The sequence below is a fragment of the Aethalodelphis obliquidens genome, unplaced genomic scaffold (genome assembly GCF_003676395.1).
Source record: "Aethalodelphis obliquidens isolate GAN/ISIS:26980383/991018 unplaced genomic scaffold, ASM367639v1 scaffold42, whole genome shotgun sequence".
Taxonomy (NCBI): domain Eukaryota; kingdom Metazoa; phylum Chordata; class Mammalia; order Artiodactyla; family Delphinidae; genus Aethalodelphis; species Aethalodelphis obliquidens.
The window spans coordinates 8,043,752-8,070,423 of record NW_020837986.1 but is presented as its reverse complement, the minus strand read 5'-3'; the positions used below and the strand labels follow the sequence as shown (position 1 = coordinate 8,070,423).

The following is a 26,672-nucleotide window of genomic DNA, read 5'->3' as shown; positions in this document are numbered from 1 at the left end:
GCTGGACCTTTGAGAACTGCTGTCTACAGGCCAGGGGCCTTGGCCTTGGCCTTGGCTTCGGGCCAGATGCTGGCTGAAGGAGGGAAACATTTGCGGTTAGTGTCTATTCATTCCTTAGATGATTCCTTTGATCATCACAGAGATCACGCTGCCTGCATTCCTCATGACCCACCTGGAGGGGTGAGGGTATCCAGAGAGAGAGAAGGGGTGGGTGGCAGGAAGGAAGAGAGCAAGGAGGCGGGGTGGGGTCAGCTGGATTCAGTTCAGCTGTCCTAGGCCTGGCTTCCTGTCCGCTAGCACATGGAAATCCCCCAGATCTTATCATCAAAGAATAACCGCAACTCAGCCAAAGTTCAGGGTCTCACAGGGTGGGAGAATCACTTTCAGGTTGACTTTGGCCTTGGAAGCCTCAATAGAGCATCCTGGCCTAGCCCCACCTGAGGGCAACACGCAGTACCACTGCCCTTCTCTGCCCTCTCCCGACAGGCTGTGCCCCTCAGAGGTCTCCGTAGCAGGAGGGACCCCTCCGCTGTGAACACATCCCCAGGAAGAAACCCTGGCGGCTGTGGCTGAAGCAGAATGCTGCGAAGGGCCTGAGGGTATCTGGGAGGCAAAGGGTAACTCAACAGCAGCCTGGGTGGAAGTTGTTCTGGCATCCCTGGCTCAGGCTGGAGTTCACCTTATGATACACATTCCAGGAAAGGCACTTCCTCCCTTTGAAGCGGTTCTGAGCGTGAGGAAGAACTGACACGTGTGCATTCACACAAAGGGGCTGGAAGGGCTCTTCAAAGATGAGCCAGCCTTTGTACAAATGGGGAACCCGGGGCCTGGAATGGAGAAGAGAAATACCCAGGAGCCCACATCCTGTGGGCAGAATTGCAGGAACTAGGACCTCGGTATCCTGACCACCCCACACACCTGTAGGGATGGAGCCCTGCCCCTGACTCGGGGCCTGGCTGTGGAGATGAGAGCTGAGTCCTCTGCACACCAGCAAGGCTGGCAGTGACTCAGGAAGCACTGAGCCCGGCCCTGAGACCATTGCCTGGCACAGCAGGTTCAGGAAAGATGCTTTTCGGCCTCCCCACACCTGTTGGCGCTTGCTCAGCGAACAGTGAAGAGCCCCGCCGTGTCCAGGCACCATCATACACTTTCCAGATCTTTCCTGAACACACATCTCCTTTGCAGCCCATGAGGGGCATGCTAATGCCCCATGTGATGGATGAGTGTGATTCAAGGCCCAAGGTTATACATCTAGAAGGCGGGAGAGGGTCTTCCCTGGTGGTCCAGTGGTTAAGACTCCAAGCTCCCAATGCAGGGGGCACAGGTTGGATCCCTGGTCAGAGAACTGAGATCCCACACGCCACATGGCGCAGCCAAAATTAATATTAATAATAGAAGGTGGGAGAGGCCAGATTCAAAGCCAAGTCTGGCCTCCGAACACGCCTTTTAGCAGCATAAGTGTTGGGGCCCCAGCCCTGGTGCCACGTGGCTCTGCCCCAGAGTTTGCTGCTGCTCAGGGACCCTGACAGAGGGTCTGCTCTGTCCCGGCGTGTGGCTCCAGGGTGCCTGAGGTGGCCCTGAGATAGGGGCCCCAGGGTTGACTGATGTTCTACTCAGATCATGCTGACCCCGGGTCCTCTCCCAACTCGAAGACCCCCCTGCCCTCCCCATGCCCACAAGCTCCAAGTGCAGGAACAGAGAATGGGCTGCTGGGGGGGATAGGAGACTGGGCTCCGTGCTGCCTCCCTAAGTGACCTCGGCTGCCGCAACCCCTCTCAGGGTCTCCAGCTTAATTTTAGGGAGATAACCAGTAGTGGTGACAAAGCCAGCAGTGAAAAAAGGGATCAAGGGGACGATGACTGTGCAGGCGTCCGACCAAGAAGCCAGAGCGACAGAGGCTCTGCCCAGGGTTGAGGGCTGGGTGAGCTACTGACATCATTTCAGCCCCAAACGGGGAAGGGGATCTGCTCCCAGGGAGGTCGGGCCAGGCACTGGAGCCATGGAAGAGGAGAAGATCAGGGCTTTTCCTTTCCTATCACTGTTAGAGCCACACTGTCCAGTATGGCAGCTTCCGGCCACATGCGGCTGTTTAAGTGAAATTAAAACTTTAGTCCCGTAATTACACCAGCCACACTGCAAGTGCACAATAGCCACATGGAGCTAGTGGCCACCATACCGGACAACGCAGATACAGGACATCCTTATATCACAGAAAGTTCTCTGGGTAGTGCTGGTCTTGAATCTCTTCTCTCTGAGCCTGAGAACCTCCAGAGAAATAGGAGAGGTTCTCAAAGGGGCTCTGGGGAGAGGCACCTGTAGTGTGAGTTGCTGGAGACGGAGGAAAGGAATTTGCTGGAAGGGGCAGCAGAGAGTCTGGGAAAGCAGTCAGGGGTCCTGCGAAGATGAGATGGAATGAAATAGAATAGTTGCTACGAGTACAGGTTCAAGTCTCCGTCCTGTCACTTCCTGTGTGGCCTTGGGGAAGTTACTTAACCTCTCTGTGCTCAGTCTTCTCATCTGGAAAATGGGACCATAAAAGAATCCACCTCCTACTTTTGTTATAAGAAGGAACTGGGTTGCTATTTATAAAGTGCCGAGGACAGGGCCTGACCCACAGTGAGGGCAATGGGAGTGTCTGTGAGGTAGATGGCACACGTTCAGCTCTCAGGGCACGACCTAGCATGTCGTCAGGGTGGTCAACAGCTGCTCCAGGAACACAGGGCCTTACCAGAGAAAGGCTCCAGGGAAAAGTTGAGCAGGTCCTTGGTGCCACACTTGGGTCCCAGGATCCCGTTGTAGCTGACGGTGCGGGCACAGAGCAGGAGGCAGCCAGCGTGGTCCTCGGCAGTGTTGTTGGTGATGTGGGCAAAGACGTCGAAGTCGCTGCCCCTGTTCATGCCCTGGCCTGCACGGATCCTCATGGCCACCCCTGTCTCCTCTTTATCAGCCAGTTTGTTCTGGCGGTTGGCCCTTGTGAAGGCTTCCCTCTCCTCTGCGGACCCTGTGGGGACAGGGAAGAGAGCTTCATCACAGCTGGAAGGGGGATCAATGAGAAGGAGGCTGGTAGCAGGGCAAGCTAGCTTCTCAGAGTTCTGGTGACTCAGAGCACCCCCTGAGGGAGCCCCTTCTTTACATTACTGTGCCAGGAGGAGGAAAGAGTATTTTATTTACTTTCCACAAGTGAGCTCCTATACATCCCTCAAGACCCATCCCCAAATGACCCCTCTTCCAGGACACCTTCTCTGACTCCTCCTTTCCCAGGATGAAAGAGTCACAATGTCTTTTGGAGTTTCATAGCTGCCTATTGCCTGTCACGGTGTTTTGGCCCACCAGGTTTTTTTTCTGTTCATATGCTTACACTCTCAAGCCTCTTGAGGACTAAGACTGTGTTTTACTTAATCTGAAGTCATACCCAATGCCTACAACAGTGTTTGGTGCCTAGTAGGCACTGATACAATGAGAACTTTCTCACCTCTAAGCATTTTGCACAGGGACCACTTCTACCTGAAATCCTTTCCCTCCTTCTCTACCTGTTGAGCTTTCCAGCAGGAATGACTGCTCCCTGCTTTATATTCCATTTACTTCTCCCCATGTGCCTTTTATTTTTGTCCCCAGTGTTGTTGGGTACATATTTATTTCTTCTATCAAATCATCAGCTCTAGACCTTTCAGAGGCCGGGGAAAGCATCTTTTCCTTCTGTTTTAGCCCTTCCCACTGGAGCACGGCCACTTAATACCCAATCCCAAGTCAGCCCTGGAGAGTCAACGGGGGTCAGATAAAGCCTGTGGTTTCTTAGTCACTTCTGTGAACCCTACTGTGCTTGGCACACCGTAGATGCTTAGAAAATATCTGTCTATTGAACTGGCCATTGGATGTGCTCAAATTCAATTTTTAAAATAAACCACATCTTTTCCCCACTATTGATTTAATATTAGTAGCAGAAAGAAGCTTCATCTTTGTGTCTGATTGAGCCCATCTTATTAAGTTTCTTTTGGTCCATTTCTCTTTAAACCTTTCCAATCTACCTTCATGCCCACTTCCCCACCTGTGTGTGAAATGCTAAAACAATTAACACTACAGAGTTCCAGGAACTTCTCTTCCTGGCCCCTCTGGACTTCCAAGCCTCTTCAGCACAAATACGTTGCAATAAAAAAGCATGGAGGGGGCTTCCCTGGTGGCGCAGTGGTTGAGAGTCCGCCTGCTGATGCAGGGGACGCGGGTTCGTGCCCCGGTCCAGGAAGATCCCACATGCCGCGGAGCGGCTAGGCCCGTGAGCCATGGCCACTGAGCCTGTGCGTCCGGAGCCTGTGCCCCACGACGGGAGAGGCCACAACAGTGAGAGGCCCGCGTACCGGAAAAAAAAAAAAAAAAAAAAAGCATGGAGGGACCTCCCTGGTGGTCCAGTGGTTAAGACTCCGTGCTCCCAATGCAAGGGGCCCGGCTTTGATCCCTGGTCGGGGAACTAGATCCCTCATGCTGCAACTAAAGATCCCGCATGCCACAACTAAAGATCACGCATGCCGCAGCTAAGACCCAGTGCAGCCAAATAAATAAAATAAAGATAAAAAAAAAAAGCATGGAATTGACCATCTATTGTTGGAGCTCCCACCACTAATAAGCTCTGTTAAACAACATGGACATCATGATTTTTCTGTGAAGATGAAAGCCTCTCTTGTATAACAGCCATCCCTTTCAGTTTTACTGAGTCAAACCAACAAAGAAAGTGAGGCTTAAAAACCCAATGAAATCTTTTTGTGGAATATAGAATTCTTTTCCTAAATGAATGATCCTTTACCACTGTCCCCCTGCCCCCAGGGTGTTTGTCAAGTTTGCATCTGATTCTAAGGAATTTCTTGAAATGGAGAGTAACCTACAGATCATTGTTGTTTGCAAGCTGCCAGAAAACACACCACACCACACACACACACACACACACACACACACACACGCACACACACACACTCACACGCCCTCTGGGCTGGTAAACAAGCTGCTTATCCTCAAGGCTGTGATGAGCCGAGGGCCCCTACCCTCCGGGTACTTGTAGGTGTGGGTAATGTCCTCCCGCTCGTCTCTGCCCACGCTCTTTGTGCTGATCTTCTGCCCCACGACCAGGGAGTGGTTGATGGACTTGTGCATGGACCCATCATCCTGCCGGATCCAGTCCACCACGTCGGCGTTGACCTCGGCAAAGACGAAAGGGGCGTCGTACTTGGTGCTCAGGTCGCCCACCTTGATGGCACGAACGGGAACCGGGCCACAGCAGTATGTCCCTGGTTGGGAGGAGGAGAAGGGTAAGACGAGCCTGGGCTGAGGGGAGGGTGGTACCTCCAGAATCTTCCACAATTCAACCACACGTAGCCGAAAACCTAGAGACCATATAGCCTTTGACTCAGGGATTCCATTTCTAAGAAGGCAGCATCAGGTAAGAATTAAGAATTCCAGGGGAGGGAGTTCCTTGGTGGTCTAGTGTTTAGGACTCTGCGCTTTCACTGCCAGGGCCCTGGGGTTCAACCCCTGGTTGGGAAACTGAGATCTTACACGGCATGCAACAAGACAAAAAAAAAAAAAAAAAAAAAGAATTCCAGGGGACCCTGGAACCCAGCTTCTGGGGTTCAAAGCTCAGTCTCTTATTAGCTGTGTGACCTTGGAGAAGTCACTTAACTTCTCTGAGTCCTGGCTTCACGTGGGGATATTTGTACCTACCTAATGAGGATTGGCAAACACTTATTTCTATGTGTTTGATAAACAGAAATGTATCCCAAGGCACTTAAGGAAATGAGGAAGCCAACTGTAGGCAATACTTTACAAGGGTGTGTGTCTGTCTGGTTTCCTGCCCAGACTGAGAGTAGCAGTCAGTGTCTGACACTGACTCAGGGAGTGTGTGCTAACGAAATGAACCAGAGGGCTAGATGTTTATCTGGGTGTGGTGTACCACTGCCTCAAACTGGTCACAAATTTAAATGTTGAGGACTAGAGGCTTGGTAGCTATATTCCAGTGCGTCCATTTGATGGAATGTGGTAACATTAAATTAAAATTAAAATCACAGAAAACTGTCTGATAGAGAAATGCTAATGATATATGGAGAAGTGACAGGGCCAGGATGAAAGACCATGTGCAGGAAGAGTTCTTAACCTGGGGTCCATGGAACCCCCAAGGTGCAGCAAATAGAATTCAGGAGTTCATAAACTTGGATGGGAAAAAATTACATCATTATTTTCACTTCCTTCGACTGTGAAAGACCAAAAACCACAGTCTTAGGTGCACTTATGACTTGTCACTCATAAGAACCACAGATATTTTTATCTCTCTTTATAGTTGTTACAGATAACCGGAAATATAGATTGCATTCATCTCTACCACAAAATTATGGAACTTATTGATTCTACTAATAAATCTTGTTATATAGAGCATATATTACTATATCACAAATTTATTTAAAAATTTTTGATAACTATATTGCAATGTAATTGAAACCTAGGTGTTATATTGTGTGTATTTAAAATATTATTCTGAGGAAGGATTCATTTGAAATTATTGGAAGCTGTGTGTGAATGTTAATGAAATTTCTTGGGGGGAAGAGGACAAAGATGCTATTTGACTTTTTTTCTCTGTGCTTCTCTATATTTTCTGTTTTCCACAATGTGCATGAATTACTTTTCAAATTATAAAAGAGGTGTTTTATAAAATATCAATGAGGTCCCCCAACACTCAATGTTCTTTGGAGTCAGCCAGACCTGGGTTAGCATCCCAGCTCTGCCCCTCTCCAGCTGAGGAGCCCCTCTGCTGGGTGGGTCCCCTCCAGCCTCTGTTACTTCATCTCGGTAATGGGGCCACACCTGCCAACCCACCTTCGCTCTTCTCCTGGGGCGTGGGGTCCAGGGCCTGCCACCCCTCGTATCCCGGCTGCAAGTCAGGCCTGGTCATCCACGACTCCACCCAGCAGTGGAAGTTCCTGTTGGGGAAACAAAGCAGAACGTGGACCAGGACTCTCATGCAAACGTTCACGGTCACCTCCTGCGGGCTGTCCACACTCGCCTTGTCCTAAGCTGACCCCAGAACGTCCCCCACCACACTTTGCTCTTCCTCTGGGGGCCCCAGTCGGGTGCTCCCAACTACACTGGGAGTCCTCAACCCCTCTCCCCAACTCCTTTCCCCTCTCAGTGGCTCTGCATGCCCAGCTGACCAGACCTCCTAATTTCTCGACTCTTCCTTCTTTTTTTTTTTTTGCTGCTGTTGTTTTTTTTTTTTTTTTTTTTTTTTTTGGTGCGGTACGCGGTCCTCTCACTGCTGTGGCCTCTCCCTGTTGCGGAGCACAGGCTCCGGACGCGCAGGCTCAGCGGCCATGGCTCAAGGGCCCAGCCGCTCCGCGGCATGTGGGATCTTCCCGGACCGGGGCACGAACCCGTGTCCCCTGCATCGGCAGGCGGACTCTCAAACACTGCGCCACCAGGGAAGCCCCGACTCTTCCTTCTTTTTCAGCTCACAGGCTCTGCCTGGATTCAGACCCCACCACCACCCACCTGGACCACAGCCCCGCCCCCTGCTTCCGATCTGTCCCCCCGGTCATCAGCACACCCCTCTCCAGTCTGAAGCCTCTGGAATCAAGACCAGACCCCCAGCCTGGCAGTGCAGACCCCGGACGGTGTGTTCTCCCTGATGCCCTTTCATGCTCCCTGCATTGACTTTCCTTCCTCTTGGCCTTTGCTCCTGCTGTCCCCGTCCTGGAGCCTCTCCAAGGCCCGCTTCCTTTTGTCCAAATACTGTTGAACTTTTAAACCCAGTTCAAATGTGACCTCCTCTGAGAAATCGCCCCAAGTTTCCTCTCCAGGGGATCCTTCCCACTGAGCGCCCCCCTCACCAGATCATCTCGCTCTTGTCACTCTGGATCTCCCCAAACTCATTGCGGAAGTACTCGATGAGCAGGTTGCTGTTCTGGTCGTGGGCCGAGTTATAGTTGGTCACGACGCGGGTGGGGACGCCGAGGCACCGCAGCACTGGGTCGGGGGACACAGTGGAGAGAGCTTAGGGGATGAGCTGAGGCCCTAGACACATCTGCTCTGCTTGGGCCTCCACGTGCCCATCTGTACCCCAGGGAGCACTGCACACTGGTAAGGGTGCACCCACCCGGACAATGGCACCCACCTCGCTGGTTGGCCCATGTCCACTCTTTCCCTTTCACATCACAGATAACAAAAGACTCTAAATGCAAATCTGACATTAACGGTCCTCTGCTAAACCCTCAATGGCTCCCCACAGCCCTCGAGGTCAAGGCCAGACCTCCACCGTGGCCCTTACCCTGGAGGGTCTGGCCCCTGACCACCTCCTGCACACTTTGCTCCAGCCACACTGGCCTCGCTGCTCCTCCAGCACTCCATGCTGCCAACAGCCCCAGGACATTGGCATATGCTGTACCCTGGGCCAGGAAGGCCACCCGGTCGGGTGTAGATTACCCCATCATTTGCATTCATAGCAAAACTGGCGAGTCATCACCATTCTCAATATACAGGTGTGTGAGGGATTCTTTAATTTGTCCTCTGAGGGCAGTGAGCGAGCTGTCTTATTTTATATCCCCAGAGCCCAGCACAGGCCTGGCACAGGCTAATTTGTCAAATGGGATGAAGGAGTGGGTGAAGTAGAAAGAAAAGGAGGAAGGAAAGGAATGACAGAGATTCAGAGTGAGGAGTGAACAGCGGGGCAAGCAGAAGAGGGAACAAAGGTCAGGAGCCCTTCCGTTCCAGCCCCAGCTGCTTCAGGCTGTGTGGCCTGAGGCCAGTCCCTTCGCCTCTCTGGGCCTTGTTTCCTCCTCTCTAGCCCGGGCTTCAGGTGCACTGGGACTCCATCGTGGACGAGGAGGGCCTGCATTTGGGCCTCAGCACAGTTTACAGAGAGCCCAGAGTAACTGGGAAAGGGACTGGTGTTGGAATGATAGGTGACAAAGAGGCAGGATATCAAGTGGCAACTATAGACCACAGAGGAGGGACGAAGACCCCGGGCACCAATCCTGCCCGAATGGTGATGCTAGGTGCTCCTGACAGAGGGAATTATGGGTGTTTTTCCTCCTTCATTTTTTTATGTTACTTTTTATGTAAAATGTAAAAGTAACATATTCTCAGGGTAAGGTAAAGAAAGTAACATCTAAAAAAAGAAAGGCAACAGAAAGGCCTACTAAATATAATCTGTAGGACCTTTGGTTTACTTTTAGTTTTGATTGAGGTTGAGTCTCTGAGACGGGGGAGGGACAGGGATGTGACCTTTGTCCTGTGCCCACCATCAACCAGAGCAAGAGCTTCCCCGATGGCCCTGGATTCTGGCCGGGAGACAGGAGGGCACTGGGAGGAGGAAGGAAGGAGCAGCTGTGACCCTTCACCTCTTGCCTGGTTCCTGTGCCCTTTAACTTGGGTAGAGTCTGGATGCTCTGCTGCCCGTGGCGAGGGCTGATGTCCCAACCCCAGGCCTTGCCCCACCATGTGACAGGTTTCAGAGTACAGACCTGAGGCTTGGGGAGACCTGTCGCCGCTGCCCAGGGAGCAAGGCTCCACTCCTGTCCCAGGGATGGTGTCCCGGGAGGCCTCATCATCACAGTCTAAGGCCAGGAGGCTGGCCTTAGAGGGGCGGGCCCACCTCGTTCCAAGCCTGGCTGTGCCGCTCACCAGCTGTGCAACCTTGGCCAAGCCACTTCTCTTCTCTGAGCCTCCGTTTCCTCCTCTAAGAGGAGCTAATAATAGCAGCTTGTAATGATTCAGAGGGTAATGGGTATGGGCAGCCTGGCCGAACAGAAAAGTGTGTCACGGTGCCCATCACTGCAAACGTCCATCCGATCACGGTCAGCCGACTTATGGACACAGAGAAAATGCCCCAAGATCCAGCTGAGGAATCCCAGCTGCCCCGGAAACCCCCAAACCCCACCTAACTTGAACCAGAGACTGTGCTAAGTGACATCTCCCCGGGTCCTAAGAGCTCCCTGGCACTTGGGTCAGTGACTGCTGTCTCCATTTTACACATGAGGAAACAGGCTTGGAGACACCAGTTCTCTTGCCCAAGTCCTCCCAGGGGTCAGAGGCAGAGCTGGAATTCAACCCGGGCAGTCCATCTCGAGTCCCTGGGCCGATCCACCATTCGGCTCCCTGCAGAAACCCCGTGACCACGGGGGTCAGATGCCCCCTTATTTGACCAAATCTCCCTGGCTCCGTTACACATCAGGCCTGGGAGAAGGCTGCAGGGACCCGGGCTCACAGAAGCCAAGGGCAGTTCCAGGCCCTCTCACATCCCGTGTGCCGCTCACCAGTGCAGGCCACAGCAGCAAAGACCCAGCACTGGCCATACTTGACGCGCTGGCAGCTGTCATTCTTCCAGCGACGCAGGATGTCCACGCTGCCGATCCAGAACATGGGGCTGATGCCATCCCTGTAGTTGTTGTCCCAGCGTCCCAGCAGCACGCCCTGGTCATCATTGCAGTTGACCTGCAACCAGCGAGAGCATCAGAGGGACCAAGCCTGGGGAAAGGGTGACAGCTGCACTAGGGTGGGCATGAATTCAGCACATGGTGAAAGGCAGGGAAGGGCATTCCAGGTTGAAGGAAGAGCAGGTGCAAAGATCCCAAGGTGTGACAGACCAGGAGGTTAGAGATGGTTGGTGCTGGAGAGAGAAGCAGGAGGGAGGAGGTAGAGAGGGGTCAAGGTCGTGAGGGTGATGCTGGAGATGTGAATTTGTCCGTGGAGTGGAAGGGGAGTGACATGGCGTGACCTGAGTTTTACAAAGACCCCCTCTGGCCCCTGCCCAGATTGTGTCATTTGCCCCCAGACTCCCAGAACCTCGAGAATAAAATGCAGCCTCCTGACCGTGGCCCTGAGGCCTGCACCGTCTGGCCCTGCCCCCTCTGCAGCCCACCTGCATCCGACCCTCCTGCTTGTGCTCTGCTCCAGCCAAACCAGCCCCCCTTTTGCTCCTCAAACCTGCCACAGCCGCCCCTCCTCAGGGAGCCTTTGCACAAGCTGTCCCCTCTGCCTGGGATGCTCTTATCCTCCCAGTTACTACGTCAACTCGGGACTCATCACTCAGGGAGGTCCCCCAGCCCCTTGCTGGGATTAGGCCCTGTGTCAGACACTGTCACACATCTGGCCCCTTTGGCGAGTGCATCGTAATTTATGACTGTGCACTCATGTGATACTGTGGTTCCGCCTGTCTCCTCCCACACACACCCTAGAACGGAAGCTCTATGAAGTTAGAGACCATTCATGTCTTACACCTGCTTTTCCCCGGTGCCTAGGATGTCGGTGGCACTTGACGAATGCTTGCTGGATGGGTGAGTGAATGAATGAATGAATGGATTGCTTTGAGGGACCACATGGCATTACCTGCATTTGTACCTTGTCTCTCCAAATACAAGGTCTCCTAGCTGGAACTCACCCATCTCCTGGGTTCCCCCACCGTGCCCAGCGCGGGGCCTGGCCTCCATCATCACAGTAAGGGAGGGCCCCTGGGGCGGGCCTGCTACTCACTCACCATGGCGCTCACCACCCGGCCCACGTAGACTGGACTGCTGCGGCGGGAGCAGTCGCGGCCAGCGTTCCTCAGGAACTTGGGGTTGACGTCCAAGAGCATCAGGCAGATGTCCAGAATCCCGTCTTCAAACTGTGTCAGAGGAAACAAGGGGAGGATGAGGGAGCTGAGAAGTCACCTCCTCTGGGAAGCCTGCCTTGAAGTCCAGCAGTTGTGGGACCCCTCTGCTGTCTCACACAGCAGATCGGAGGCTCGGGCTGGGTCTGTCACATCTCTGTAGTGCCAGCTTTTCCTGGCCCAGGAAAGGGGGGATGAGGTGGGACAATGACTGAGTGTGTGAGAAAGGGGGAGGGGGTGTGACTGCATCCAGGCTGGGGGGTCCTGGGAACTTGGAGTAGAGCCCAGAGTGAAAAGCCCAGCGTCCCTGGAGCTTCCCTCCCCTCCGACTCACCTCAGGCCCAGCCACTGCACTCCCCCACCACCACGTCTTCACTTCCCTCAAGCCTGACTCACCCTGCAGAGCTGATGAGCCTCCCCTCCTTCCCCATCCTATCGCCACACACTGTTCGGATTGGAACCAAAGTATAGACTGTAAAGAAGTAAATCTAATCTCATCACTCCTGTTTCCACTGCACCCAGAGTAAAATCTAGACTTTTCCCTGTGGCCTGCAAGGCCCATTAAGATCTGTGTCCCATAGAGAACAAACGTATGGACGCGGAGGAAGGGAGGTGGTGGTGGGATGACTTGGGAGATTGGGATTGACATATATACACTAATGTGTATAAAATCAATAACTAATAAGAACCTGCTGTATAAAAAATAAATAAAATTAAAAAAAACCCGATCTGTGTCCCACCCCATCTTTGACCTCATCTCTCACCGCTCTCACCCATACTCATTCTGCTCCAGGCTCACTGCCTCAGGACCTTTGTACTTGCTATTTCCTTTGCTTGGAATGCTCTTCCTGCCTCTCTCTGTGTGACGCACACCTTCTCATCCTTGCAACTCAGATGTTATGTTTTTCAAAATCTCTCCTTGTCACCTTTCATTGGACGACCCATCCGTCACGTTCAAGAGCTCTCCTGTCTGCCCCCTGCTCCCCGTCTCTGTGGTCTTGTCCCAAACCAGGTCTTATCGCAGGTCTCCCTCCATGACACAGAATAGCCCTCCCTGGCTTGAACCATTCATTTTGTGGCTCCCTATTGCCATCTGCCTGACATTCAGGGCTGTTCACAACCTGAACACTGCTGACTTCTCCCACGTCATCTCCTGGGGCCCCTTCTCATATAAGTGCTCCCCAAACTGTAACATACTTCTTAGGTACAACATAAACTTTCCCACCTCTGAGCTTCAGCTCATGCTGTTCCTTTTGCTTGGAATACCAGGCACCCACCTCTTCCAAAGCTCAGCTCAAATTCTGCCTACTTCAGGAACTGCCTGATTCCCTTCCTTCCTTTAGGTCTTATCATCCTGGCTAGTGATGACTTCCGGAAGTTTGCAAGGCCATGTCCCATGGCCCCGCGCAACCTGGACACAGACCAGCAACTCAGAAAATGAAAGGGAGGAGTTAGCTTTGTTCTGTCTCTCAGGGGAGAATACAGAGCCCTGGGAAATAAGAGCCAATTCATTTTTTGATGTATTTTATGCATCACAGTCATATGACCATTTCATTTACATCCCACAGAGGGCTGCAGGGTTTCTGCAGTTATTTGGAGGCAGACAGTTTTACGATTATTATCTCCAATATTCAGAAGAGGAAACTGAGGCCAGAGCCCCAGATCTCAGGGATCATCCTATGATCCCAGGGCAGGACTCTCTAGTCCTGAACATGGAGCCTGATCCAGGGGCTGCTAAGAGAAATCTCAAGGTGAACCCTACCCCAGGAGGCCAACACCCACTAATACACCAGGAGGTTGAAGGGCGAGGGGTGTGATGGTTCTTGCTTCATGAGTTTTCTCAGCAATATTTCCAGAATTTTTATGGGATGCTGGATAGTAGAGGAAATAAGAGTATTGATTTGGAGAACCAGCCCAGGCTGGCCTGCTGAAAGAGGAGGAATCACATGGTACAGTGATGAGCCAACCAGCTCAGCCTAGACAGCCATGTCCTGGTTGGCCCATAGATTTATGAGAAATAATGAATGATTGTTTTTTCAAGCCTCCAAGTTTTGGACTTGTTTGTTAGTCAGCAGTAGCTAGCTGATACAACAGTGATTCTCAAAGTATCACTGGACCAATAGCATCAGCATCACCTGAGAACTTGTTAAAAATGCAAATTCTCAGCCCACACCCAGACCTACTGTATCAGAAACTAGGGATGGGACCCAGGAACTTGTGTTTTAACCCATTTTTTTAGGTGATTCTGACATATATTCGAGTTTGTGAACCACTGATCTAGATAATAGTTTAAAGCCCCTCTCAGCACATGCCTAGCATATCGTAAGCTTCCTCCAGTGCTGCCCATTATTTTGATATATGGCCTTGAATGTTCCCCTTCTCCCTCATGGAGCACCTGCCAGCCCCACAACTCTCAAAGGCCCTCCTATTCTTTCCCACCTTGAATCCAGAGCTGCTGCTCCCACAGTGGAAAGGGCCACCCTTTGCTGTGTGACCTCAGGCTTGGCCTGGGCCCTCTCTAAGCCTCTAGCCATTTCAGGGCCCTTGAATCTTTGACAGCATGGCGTGGGTGACTCAGACCTGCTCACACTTCTGACTTTGATTTTGACTGTCTCAGACCCAGGACCTAGCACACGGTGGGCCTAAGATGGCTGGGAGGGGCAGGGTGTGGCCTTACCTGCCCAAAATTCCAAGGTATTCTATTGATGAACTTGGCTGAGCCCTGGTAGATGAAGCCCTGTTGGGTGAGGACGTACTCCCGCCGCTCCTCTTCTGAGTCCAGGTACACAGCATCCGCTGTGGGTGAAAAGGAAAGGGCCTCAACTCGAGGTCTGGCAAGGCCCAGGTTCCCCACAGACATGGCAGCCGGGGTGCCAACTCCCCAGGGCCAGGTCAGTTTCTCAGAGGCCTTTCTCTCTTTTAATCAGAAAAACTAGTCATTAATTAATAATCCCATATCAGTGAGATAAGGTATTATCAGTGACAACAATGTCTGTCTTTTATCCGACACTTGGCATGTGCCAGGACCCAGGATAAATGTATGACATATATTAACTTGTTTAATCTCTACAAAAGCCCCATGTGGAAGGGATCCTTGGAAGCCCCATTTTACAGATGGCAAAACTGAGGCTCAAGAATATATTACAGATGGGAAAACTGATGCCAAAACAAGGGACAGGCACACTCGCTGGGCCACGAGTCAGGAACCCCCTAGCTCTGAGTCTCCTTTGCTGTGTGACCCTGGGCAGGTCACTTCTTCTCCTGCCACCTGACTGTGTTCCCTAAGAGTAAAATGTGATCCCAGATCTGAAAGGTGCTTTGCAAGCTAAAGCCCTGAGCCAGTGCGAGGAAGGAGCATCATTCAGGTGGAGAGAAAGCTGAGAAAGTGTCACTGCAGCTCAGGGGAGGAGGGTCCTTGTCCAGCTTGGGGGGTCCGCTGGCATCTGAAGGTTGCCTGGATGACATTCTAAGCAGAGGACCAGAGAGAGCAGAGGTGCACCTGCTGGAAGACGCAGGGCACTTAGTTCCCTGTGGCTAGTGACGACAGAAAAGGGCCTGGGGCGGTGGGGCCAGATGACTGGAAGGCAAAGGTTAGCCTGGCCTTTCTAATCCTCACTTCACAAGTGAAGAAATTGCGGCTGGGAAGGGGAATTCCAGAGCCATGGTATGACTTTGGTCGGCTCTGGGCATTTTTGCCTCCGTGGGCTCCTTCCTCCACAAAAAAATAAAAAAACAAAAATATATTTTATGACTGCATTGGTATAATGATGAACATATTAATATTATATGTTAAAACACATTCTCTGGCCTGAACATTCATTTTGTTTCTTCTGATTTTAAAAGAAATTAACACATTTTCATGGGTCCCTAAAAGTATGGCAGGCCCAGGCAGCGTGCCTACTGAAATCAGCTTGGGGAAACATGCCCAGTGCCTGGGATGAAGCTGCCCGGCCCCTCAGACCCCTGGGCTCCCCTACAGCGACAAGCAACTTTACAGCTTGGCGGAAGCAAACGTGAAAGTGGCTGGGTGTCTTCTGCGTCCTGCCCTGTGGCTCTGAAGATTGTGCAATAAACATCAGCCTTCAGATAAATAAACTATGTGGCTGTAAATCAGTGGCAGCACGGGAGGAAGAATTTAAAGAAGGCAAAGCCCACGGTACTTTCTCATCCAGTGAAGGTGTCAGCACATGTTGAATTGTCCCCACCGCAGCCCAGGAAGCTGGGACTATGATGTCCCCGCTCAGGTCTCTAGCTGGTAAAGGTGGAGGCCTTGGGGCCGCTAGATCCCGACCCCAACCATGTTGGAGCTCAGGGATGGGAGGCCCCCAGGTCACGGGCAGATCCCCCCTCCCCCCAGAGGGAGAGCAGTTTCCTCCCCTAGTGTGCCCAGCACCACTGAGCCCAACTTCCTGCCTCTGCATCACCGGTTCCCGGCCTAGGATGTGGGTCCCTTTAGTCACTGTGCTGCTTGGCTGACTGTCAGGGAGGAGGCCAGGACACAGGAAGGGGACATACCCCAGACCCTCACTCCCCGTTCCCTGAACTCTGAAACCCCACGGTGTTGGGGTCGGGGAGGGGCACTGCCACGTTCCTGCCCTGCGGGCAGGGTTGCCAACTAGCTGTAAGTTCACATTGACTGAAATCAAAATGAGTGGACAGTGGGTCCAGCAAGGCCACTTCTGTCCTGAGAAACCATTCCGTGTGGCCACAGGGCATGTGATCAAGGGTGTTCCTCCCTCTGATAAGCCACAGGGGATCAACTCATGCCTGTGGGTGGGAGCCAGACTAATGAACCATCCACCCGGCAAGACCCAGGGCACTCCCAGCTCTTAAGAAGGATGAGCAGATGTCTGCAGACTGATGCAGAAAGAGCCTCAAGATGTACAGTAGAGGGAGAAAAAAACCAACCCAAGTTGTGGGCTGATGGATATGGTAAGATTCTTTTATGTTTAAGAAAGACAGGGAAACCCATAATGCAGTGAGGTCTTGTACAACATGATGAATGTAATTAACACTGCTGTATGTTACATGTGAAAGTTCTTAAGAGAATAAATCCTAAAAGTTCTCAACACAAGGAAAAAATTTTTTCTATTTAATTTTGTATCTATATGAGATGATGGATGTTCATTAAACTTGTGATAATCATTTCACGATGTACATAAGTCATCGTGTACAGTCATTATGCTGTACACCTTAAGCTTATACAGTGCTGTATGTCAATTATATCTCAATAAAACCGGAAGGAAGAAAAAATACAGTGACTTCTCCAGGCACATACATTGGAATCTAAGGAGATAACCCCCCCAAAGACATCTAATAATGGTGTTTCCCAAGGAAGAAAGTCAAGGGGGGCTTGTCTCTCTGTAGTGCTTGAAGCTTTTATACAGAGGGTGTTCTCATGTCTTACTGTTATAATTAGAAATAAAAGCGAAAGTATGTAAAAGAGAAAAGTTAAAAATCTTTCTGTTCAAATAAAATGCCCCAAAATGGAGAAAAAAGAAAGAAAGAAAGAAAGCAGTGGCCTAGTAAGAAGCTGGTTGTCTTGATGCTGGAGAGGCCAGAATTTCTGCCCAGGGCCCTGGGCTTTGAGGAGGGACAGCCCATTCCCAGCTGGGCCCACCCACAAGGCCTCTCTCTCTGCTGGGCTCCGTAGGAGCAGGAAGGAAAGTGAGCCCACTGTCTTGTAAGTCACGTGCGGAAACTGAGGCCTGGGAAGGCCTGTGGCGCGCCCCTGTCTCCTCCCATCTGCTCGAGATAGACTCAGCGCTCTCCCTGACTCTCTAGTTTTGTCCAGCATCGCCCACTTGCTTCTTGAAGGACCTGCCTAAAACCACTTATCTCTGAGCCTCAGTTTACCGTCTGTAAAACGAGGATGCTAACCTCTCCCCCTGGGGATTGTTGAGAGCCATCACTGAAAGAGTGCATAAGGAGGCACTTAGGTGACCAAACTGCTCCTGCCCACCTCTCCTGGGTACCCCGCCCCTCCACCTCCCTGTTCCCCTTCCCCAAGCCAGTCTGGTGGGATTTAAAACAGAGCCCCACGGAACAGAACCAGGCGTAAAGCCGCGGCCCTGGGCATCCATTGGGCAGCCCTTTCCTGAACGGGGCTCCTGAACCCGGGCCACCTCCAGGCCCAGCTCACAGTGCCAGGGCCTCAGACACGGGGTGAGATCGCTTCATAGCTACGTAGGCTGGGGCAAGTCATTTTGCTTCCGCAAGCCTGTCTCCTCCTCTGTAAATGGGAATAATGAGTTCCGACATCACAAGGTCTTTGGGAGGCTGGAGCACGGAACTGCATAGAGCAGGCCTCACTCAATTCAACTGCATGTCTCTTCCGCCCCATCCCCCCACCCTCAGTGGTTCCCATGGGTGGGTCCAGCCCTGCCCATCTCCACACCCTGCCCCGCGGATGAAGCGCAGCTCACCTGGGCACCAGGCATTGAAGAGCAGGGTGAAGTGACCCAGCACGAAGCTGGAGCCCTGGTAGCCAGTGGAGGCCTCCAGGCTGAGGCGGTACAGGCCAATGGGGGAGCTGGCTGGGGTGCGGAGCTGCAGCGAGAGGGCACTGTCCTGCTGGTCCACCACTGTGGCCACCCAGGCACCCTCCTCCACAGCATCGGACAGCCCGAAGCGGGCCTTGGTCCCGGCATCCTCGCTGGGGGCTGGGCCTGCAGAGGGAGAAAGCAGGGGCCGTGAGCCAGGGGTGGTGAAGGGGGGTGAGCGCCAGGGCTGGCAGGAGCAGAGCACATGTCTGGGGTCCCCTGGGCCTGGGTTTGAGGCCTAGTTCTGTCACTAACCATTGAGGGAACTTTGGGGACAGGTTTCATCTCTCTGAGCCTCAGCTTCTTCATCTGTAAAATGGGGATCAGACCCCAAAATGTGCAGGATGGTTTTGTGGGAATACGTGAAAATGTGCAGGCGCACAGCACGTCCTCAGTCTCCTAGGAGGTTCCTCCTGGGAGAGGGGACAGTGTGGCCTGGGACAGGGTCACAGTCACACTGCTCTGGACTGGTGTGATTTTGGGGAAGACCATTCTCTTCTCTGGGCTCAGTTTGCCCATCTGTAACATGGACAGGAATTAGGCAAGATACTCTCCGAAGGTCCTCCTCTCCTGCCTAAATCCTTTAACTTTCAGAAAAAGAAGCCAAGACTCTGAGTAGAATGGGACCTTGGTCCTCTGACGTCCCCAGTGAGGCCTGTCTGAAAGCCTGCCTGCTCTTGGCTAGCAGAGGGTGCTGGCCAATGCAGGCCTAGGTGTCTGTCTCCCAAGGGCCCCTCCAACTTTGCCTCTGTACCTCCATAGGCAGCCACGAAGAGCCAGAACTACCCCTCGCCTCCCTACAGCCTTTTACACTTTACAAAGCACCTTGGCACTTCCTGCTTCTCCCAAGACCCCTTGTACAGGAGGGAAAACTGAGGCTCAGAGAGAAGGGCTCTCCCAAGAACATCCCAGGGGTCTGCAGCAAAGCTAACATCTGAGCCCACATCTCTAGGCCCTGGGCTGCCCCCAAGGTGCCTCTCATTCCCAAAAGGGATGCTCCCTAGTGGGGGGGTTTCAGGGCTCAGTGTGGTGACAGCCTGTCTTGAACTAGCTCTTTTTCAGTTGGAGGGCAGGGCCTAGCCCATGTAGGCAGGTCTGAGTCATGGGGAGGGTGAGGGGTGCTGGTCACTCTTTCTGGACTTGGGCGGCAGAGAGAAGAAACAAAACCTTCTCTGCCTGGTTGGGCGGCTGCTCGGGAGGCTTTCTGTTTATTCTTGCATCTCCCTCCCTGCAGCTCTGCCCCCCCTCACTACTGACAATATGGGGCCCTGCTCACTGAGGGGCTACCTGCCAGCCCCACCCACTCCCAGGCCCAAATATAACTATGAACTAACTGGTATGACACAGGCCTCTGGAGCCCTGTCTGAGTGCCAGGAGCCAGCTGTAAGCCTTTAAATGCTCCCTGTCTTCCAGAGCCAGTATTTAGGGGAGAAGTGGGGCAGCACTGGGGCCCGAGAGCCAGCCTAGGTCTGGTTCCACCACTTAGACCCTGAGTGCTGTGTGACCTGGGCTAAGTCACCAGGCCTCTCTGATCTGCGATTTTCTCATCAAAGAAGAAAACAGGCTTAGACTACACGCCTGGAAAGGTTCGACTCCAGGTCTGAAACTGGCTCTGTGGCCTTGGACAAGCTATTTAGCTTCTCTGTGCCTCAGTTTCCTTACCTGTAAAATGGGGTCAATTGCAATACCTCCTCATAAGGTCATTGTGAGGCTCAAAGAAGGTGATGCTTGTTAAGCACATTGCAAGGTGCCTGGCACATAGTAAGTGCTCAATACATGATAGTTATTATTAATTATTGTCACTACCACCTTCTAAAGCTGTTTAGAAGAATCAGTGAGAGTTTAAAGTAGTGACTAGCACATAGTAATTATGCAGTAAATATGAACTACCCCCAGCGTCATCCAAAGAGACCATATTACAAATCAGAATTCTCAGGCCAAATAACAGATTTTGAGACTGGAGTGGAATGCGGTAATTGTCTAGCTCAATTGAATCACTTCACAGATACAGAAACTGAGACCGAAAGGGGTAAAGTTGGGGTGACTATACATCCCAGTTTTCCCAAAATAGTTTCATTTTATGCCTGTGGTCCCAGCATAATTCTTTTTTTTTTTAACATCTTTATTGGAGTATAATTGCTTTACAATGGTGTGTTAGTTTCTGCTTTATAACAAAGTGAATCAGTTATACATATACATATGTTCCTATGTCTCTTCCCTCTTGCATCTCCCTCCCTCCCACCCTCCCTATCCTACCCCTCCAGGAGGTCACAAAGCACCGAGCTGATCTCCCTGTGCTATGCGGCTGCTTCCCACTAGCTTTCTACCTTACGTTTGGTAGTGTATATATGTCCATGACTCTCTCTCGCTTTGTCACAGCTTACCCTTCCCTCTCCCCATATCCTCAAGTCCATTCTCTAGTAGGTCTGTGTCTTTATTCCTGTCTTACCCCTAGGTTCTTCATGACATATTTTTTTCTTAAATTCCATATATATGTGTTAGCATACGGTATTTGTCCTTCCCTTTCTGACTTACTTCACTCTGTATGACAGACTCTAGGTCTATCCACCTCATTACAAATAGCTCAATTTCATTTCTTTTTATGGCTGAGTAATATTCCATTGTATATATGTGCCACATCTTCTTTATCCATTCATCCGATGATGGACACTTAGGTTGTTTCCATCTCCGGGCTATTGTAAATAGAGCTGCAATGAACATTTTGGTACATGACTCTTTTTGAATTATGGTTTTCTCAGGGTATATGCCCAGTAGTGGGATTGCTGGGTCATATGGTAGTTCTATTTGTAGTTTTTTAAGGAACCTCCATACTGTTCTCCATAGTGGCTGTATCAATTTACATTCCCACCAACAGTGCAAGAGGGTTCCCTTTTCTCCACACCCTCTCCAGAATTTATTGTTTGTAGATATTTTGATGATGGCCATTCTGACCAGTGTGAGGTGATACCTCACTGTAGTTTTGATTTGCATTTCTCTAATGATTAGTGATGTTGAGCATTCTTTCATGTGTTTGTTGACAATCTGTATATCTTCTTTGGAGAAATGTCTATTTAGGTCTCCTGCCCATTTTTGGATTGGGTTGTTTGTTTTTTTGTTATTGAGCTGCATGAGCTGCTTGTAAATTTTGGAGATAAATCCTTTGTCAGTTGCTTCGTTTGCAAATATTTTCTCCCATTCTGAGGGTTGTCTTTTGGTCTTGTTTATGGTTTCCTTTGCTGTGCAAAAGCCTGGAAGCTTCATTAGGTCCCATTTGTTTATCCAGCATAATTCTTAATGGCACCCCTTTCATTCTCAGAAAAGACTCTGTTTGGATGATCAATGATCTGGTCTCCATGGTAACGGCCTGGGCCAGGTACCATAGCCACCATCACTATTGATACATCACCCTCAGGGACAGGCCAGGAAACACATTTCCCTTTCTCTCTGTCCCGCGGAAACCGTGTACATACACGCACTTACACACCCTTTTCTTCTGAGGGGTCCTGGTGGATGGGATGCGGACGGGCTGCCCCCGGCCCCACTGCTGCTCACATAAACTGGCTTAGAAAACTCCTTGGCTGCGGTTCCACGCGGTACTCTTTGTGGGGCTAGAGGCGCCGCAGAGACCCCCCTGGGTAAATGGCCCTGGAGACCTGAGGGGTCCTGGCCACTACCCCGACCATGGCAGTGAGGGCCTGGGTGGGGTGGATGAGGGGAACCTTCCAGAGTCAAGCCTCCTATTAGCTGCAGAAGGCTTCTTTTCACTGCTTCAGGATGACCTCACTCTCACCCGACCCACCTTCCCAACCCTGGCCCGCCTTGGGGGGAAGCAGAGCTTTATTCCTTAACAAGGGTGGTGCTTGTCTGCTGTGGTCTGTACCCCACAGCAGAGCCTGTCTGGCCTCGAATTGTCAGGGTGAAATGCATGGCATCTGGGCATGGGTGGGGTCAGGTCACACACCCCATTTGCTGAATGACCTTCGCCAGCTCTCTCCCCTCTCTGGGCCTCAGTTTCCCTGAAGAGGTAGGACAGGCTGATCATAAGCTAGAATGTTCCAACACTAGGGCAGGGTGCCCAGGCCAGGCCCAGGGTCGGGGGCTGACCAAAGCCAGGCCTCAAGGCAGAAAGCTCCGCTTCCTGGTATTGTTTCTCAGCTTCCCCAGCCCACAGGAGGGTCTTGGTAGCTCAGACAGGGAGGCCGAGTGCACCCAGAGATACAGTGCCTTCTGTGGCTGCCCCGGGGGCTGTGGACGTTACCAGGGCAGGTTGGCTATGATTTGAGATAAGTTGGCAGAGACTGGAGAACAGAGATTAGTTGCTGGGGTAAGAAGGTCAGCTGCCTGCCTCCCCCGTGGCCCCAACCCTGAACTTGGGGCCTCGTGACCTAGTGTCAGGCTACCTAGACAAATGGAGAAGAAGGAGAAAGAAATTCGGACACCTTGAAAGTGAAAGAAGGAAAAACAGATGGGAAATACCCAAGTTGGCAGTTCATCGACCATCCATTTCACAGAGGAATAAACTGAGGCCGGCAGGCACTTGTGGTGAACAAGTAAATGTCCCTGCTCTCAGATCACATCAATGAAAAGCCTCAACTCTAGGGTCAGGGTTTCAATCCTGCTGTGTCCCTAACTTACTGTGTGACCTGGGCAAGTAACTTGACCTTTCTGAGTCTCAGAGTTCTCATCTGTAAAATGGGTGTTAGTTATGCTTCCAGAACAGAAGGATTCAGGATGAGTATGCATACACCATAGATGTGATTTTCATCAAGCCAAGCCTGACACTTCTCAGGGCACCACACCCAGCCCTTAACTGCCATGGATTCAGCCTTCCACTTACAGAGGGGGAAACTGAGGCTGGAAAGGTCAGAGACTTGCAGGAGGCCCCTCAGATTTATTGGAAGAACCCCAAGGATGCTGGGTATGTGTGTGTGGGGGTGCCCTGGCTAGTAGGTGTGTTCCTGCCAGAAGGGAAGGGGGAGGAAGGAAAGGGATGAAGGGGATATCCGTGGCCGGTCTGCAGGCACTGTGATAAGCTTTATCAAACGGCCTCCCAGGTAGTACGGGCCTCAGCCTGCTTGCTCTCTGGCCTCAGAGACCTCAGAAAGAGCTAGAGCTCACCTTTCCCACACTTGGGCCAGAGTCCCAGCCAGGCGGCCCCTCTCTGACCTCAAGGGAGTGGTTCCCATCAGAAGCCAAACCCAGGGATTTGACATTTAAGGCCACTTTCCTGGGAATAGCAAAGAAGACTGGACACTGGGCATCTGGGGATGGGGTGGTTGGGGCCTCAATGTCCCTTCATCCATCACTGGAGTCCCTGGAGCAAGACCAGCAAACAGCTGCTAACATCTGCAGAGCACTCCCTCATGTCAGGCCCTTCTCACCTAACTACCTTCCACCAGGAGCGCTTTACCTCAGAGAGGCTAAGCAACTTGCCTAGGGTCACACAGCGGGTAGGCAGTCTGGTCCACACCAGAACCCAGGTCTGTCTGTCCAGCTCCTGAGCCTGAGGCAGCCTCCCAAGGCTTAGAGAAAGAACCAGGGGAACATAAAACTGCCCACTCAGAGGGCTGGAGCAGCTGGGGTTCTCTCCACCAACCAGACCCTCTTTGGGCCTGATCCCAGAGGCTTCATCAGGTTGCGTGGGTTTGCGGGGGTGACTGTTGATAAGAACTGGGAAGTTGTTCTCATGTGGGAAAAGGCAGGCAGGACCTTGATGGACCCGTGTGGCGGCAAACCTCCCCCTCAACCCTGGTGACAACAGGTTGTCAGGAACCCAGGCGTCCAGAAGCACAGACTTATCTACAAGACTGAGGGCCTGCGGAGACATCTCTGCACTCTCTGGCCTCAGTTCCCTCATCTGTAAAATGGGTTATGACTGCTGGGAATTTCTCAGGGGGTGAAGAGGAATGGCGTCACCTGTCCCATGGTCTGTCAGGGGACAACGAAACCACAGAACAGGGAGGTGCGGGCGTGGGACTCACCAGTCACGGCACAGAAGGTGAGGCTGTCCACGCCGGCCTCGTAGTTTCGGCCCTCGAAGTGCAGCGTCAGCCAGAAGGGCTGGCCCCGTCGCACCACCAGCTTCTCCCTGCACAGGTCAGCCGTGTGGTGGTCACGGCCATTGGCCTCCAGCTCCAGGTCACATCTCTCCAGAACAAGATCTGTGGAGACAGATCTTGAGCCGTGGTTCCATCCCTCAGCCAGCTGTGAGCCCTGAGCTCCCTGGACGTGAGGGGTTCAGGGCGCCCCCCGGGAGCCAGCCTTCCCAATCCCCACCCGCCCTGTCCCCCAGGGGCTAACTGGGCCTGAATCTCCCCGACTCTTTTTTTTTTTTTTTGGCCATGCTGCGCGGCTTGCAGGATCTTAGTTCCCAGACCAGGGATTGAACCTGGGCCCACTGCAGTGGAAGCCCAGAGTCCTAACCACTGGACCGATGGGGAATTCCCTCCCCAGCTCTTAATCACAGGTTGCGTGCACTGCGGCAAGTGGGGAAGCTTTGCACCTCCCAGCCGTGGACCCTCAGGCAACTCAGCTTTTCTGGGCCTCACTTTTCCCCATGTGTCCACAGGTGGGGACAGCAGGACCCACCTAACAGGGCTGTGGTGAGCCATTTAGCCCGGTGCTCGGCTCATAATAAATGCCTACTGAACACGAGCTAGTCTATTGTGATTGGAGGGCTCTTTTGGTAAAAAGGGGGGTGGTGTTTGGTATCGATTAATTACACAGGCTTTGCCTTTTAGGTTCAATTTCCGATTTCCAGAAAATACAGAGGACTGAGGAAGATGTAAACACAGAACCAGGAAGCAATCCAGAAAATTCATACTCTGGGAAACTATAGGTAAAGTATTTGGTTTCTTTAACCAATAAATTACAAAAAAAAAAACCCAGAAAAGACAAGAAAAAAAAGTTGAAGGGATAACCTATAAACTAAGAGAAACCTAAAACACATTACAACCCACTGTGCTGTGTGACGCTTATTTGGATTTTGATTTTAAAAACTATTTATTACATGCATGAGGCAATTAGAAATTTGAATACTGATGTATAATGGTGATATTAAGGAATTTTTAATTTGTTTATGTCTAAAAAGGAGTCCTTATTCTTTGGAGAGATATATTGAAATATTTACGGATGAAATGATGTGATGCCTGGGATTTGTTTCCAAATAATAGGTTGTGGGGTGTGAGGGCAGGAGGCAACAGTAGCCATAAGTTGGTGGTAGTTGGGACCAGGTGACGAGAACATAGGCATTTATTCTACTGTTCTCTCTACTTTTATGTACGTTCATTATTCTCCATAATATAAATTTTTTTCAATGACAGAGGTTTTGGAGTCTTCTGGACCTGAGTTTCAGTTCTGCTGGGCCGCTGTGTGATCCTGGGGAAGGTGTCTCTCCCTCTCTGTGCCTCCTTTACTGAAGCATCAAAGGGCTGCTGTGAGGTCTAGCAGAGGACACCCTTTCCCCGGGGCCGAGCCCAGGGCAAAAGTTTGATATGTGAAAGTTCTCTTTTCCCATATTTTCAGAGGGAGCTGAAGACCAGGGGAGGGACTGGGGTGATGGGAGAGTGAGGGTCAAATCTCATAAACCTTGGCAAGTTCAATCTGACCTAATCAAGGTCAAGATTAGGGGGACCGTAGGGTGAGAGGAGTGGGCAAGGGAGATGCTCAGAATTATGGGGCCCTTAAGAGTATGTGGTCCCACTGAGGCCCAGGGGCAGGGATTTGCCAAAGTCACCCAGCAAGTGGGTCCTTCCACAGGGACATACATGCAGGTCTCCTCCCTTCCGCCATGGAATAGCCCCCAAATGAGGTGCGAAGTGCCCAGTAACTGCCGAGGGCTTTGACATGGATTATCTCCACTTAAACCTCACAACTACCCACCTACACAGCTACTACCACTACCTTCACTTTGTAGACAGAGACATTACGCGGCCCCAGGTCTCACGGCAAGCACAAGCTGAAGCTTTGGGGTTTGAATCCAGGGCTGTAGGTTCGGGAGCCCGCACTGGTAACAACCTCACTCACAGCTCAGGATTTGTTGTCCATCCCCCCGACCCCCTCCACCCCTCCCATCCCCCGCCCACGTCCCGTGTTGTTTCAAGCCTAGGAGGAGACCTGGAGGAAGTTGAGGCCCCTGCAATCACAGCAAGAGAGACCTCCGCTAGCCACAGGGAAGAACTTCCTGCTGACCTGTTGGGGTGAAGAAACACTGTTTTGGGAAACTTCAACTCCAGAGAGCTTAAGCAAGAAAGAGGCCACTGTTGTCCCCCTAGGAGACCTTAGGGAGATGGTCAGTCCCTGGTCTGGGGCAGATGCAGCGCTTTCTCACTCTATTGTCTGAAGAAAGATTTCCAGAAATCATGCCCAGCTCTAGAGGTGCAGAAACACTGGGGTCCAGGATCTTAGGATTTCTGCACTGAGAAAGGACCCGAGGTCTTCCAGGCCACCGGGACCCCTGTAGGAAGTGGCCACTCTGGCAGTGGGTCAGGGGGCTCATCATAATTGGCATC

The 26,672-nt window shown here is 51.8% G+C and overlaps 1 protein-coding gene across 1 annotated transcript in view; it reads right to left on the bottom strand.

The window, feature by feature from the left end:
- The window catches only part of TGM2 (transglutaminase 2), a 32,363-nt gene that overhangs the window by 5,451 nt on the left and 240 nt on the right, over positions 1–26,672 (bottom strand). The window contains exons 2-10 of the mRNA XM_027078045.1: positions 24,144–24,384; positions 18,046–18,288; positions 14,298–14,416; positions 11,507–11,635; positions 10,287–10,464; positions 7,863–7,998; positions 6,853–6,956; positions 5,031–5,273; positions 2,729–3,001 (exon numbers count right to left, since the gene is read on the bottom strand). Coding sequence (XP_026933846.1) covers positions 2,729–3,001; positions 5,031–5,273; positions 6,853–6,956; positions 7,863–7,998; positions 10,287–10,464; positions 11,507–11,635; positions 14,298–14,416; positions 18,046–18,288; positions 24,144–24,384 — 1,666 coding nt within the window. The remainder of the gene's footprint in view (positions 1–2,728; positions 3,002–5,030; positions 5,274–6,852; positions 6,957–7,862; positions 7,999–10,286; positions 10,465–11,506; positions 11,636–14,297; positions 14,417–18,045; positions 18,289–24,143; positions 24,385–26,672) is intronic.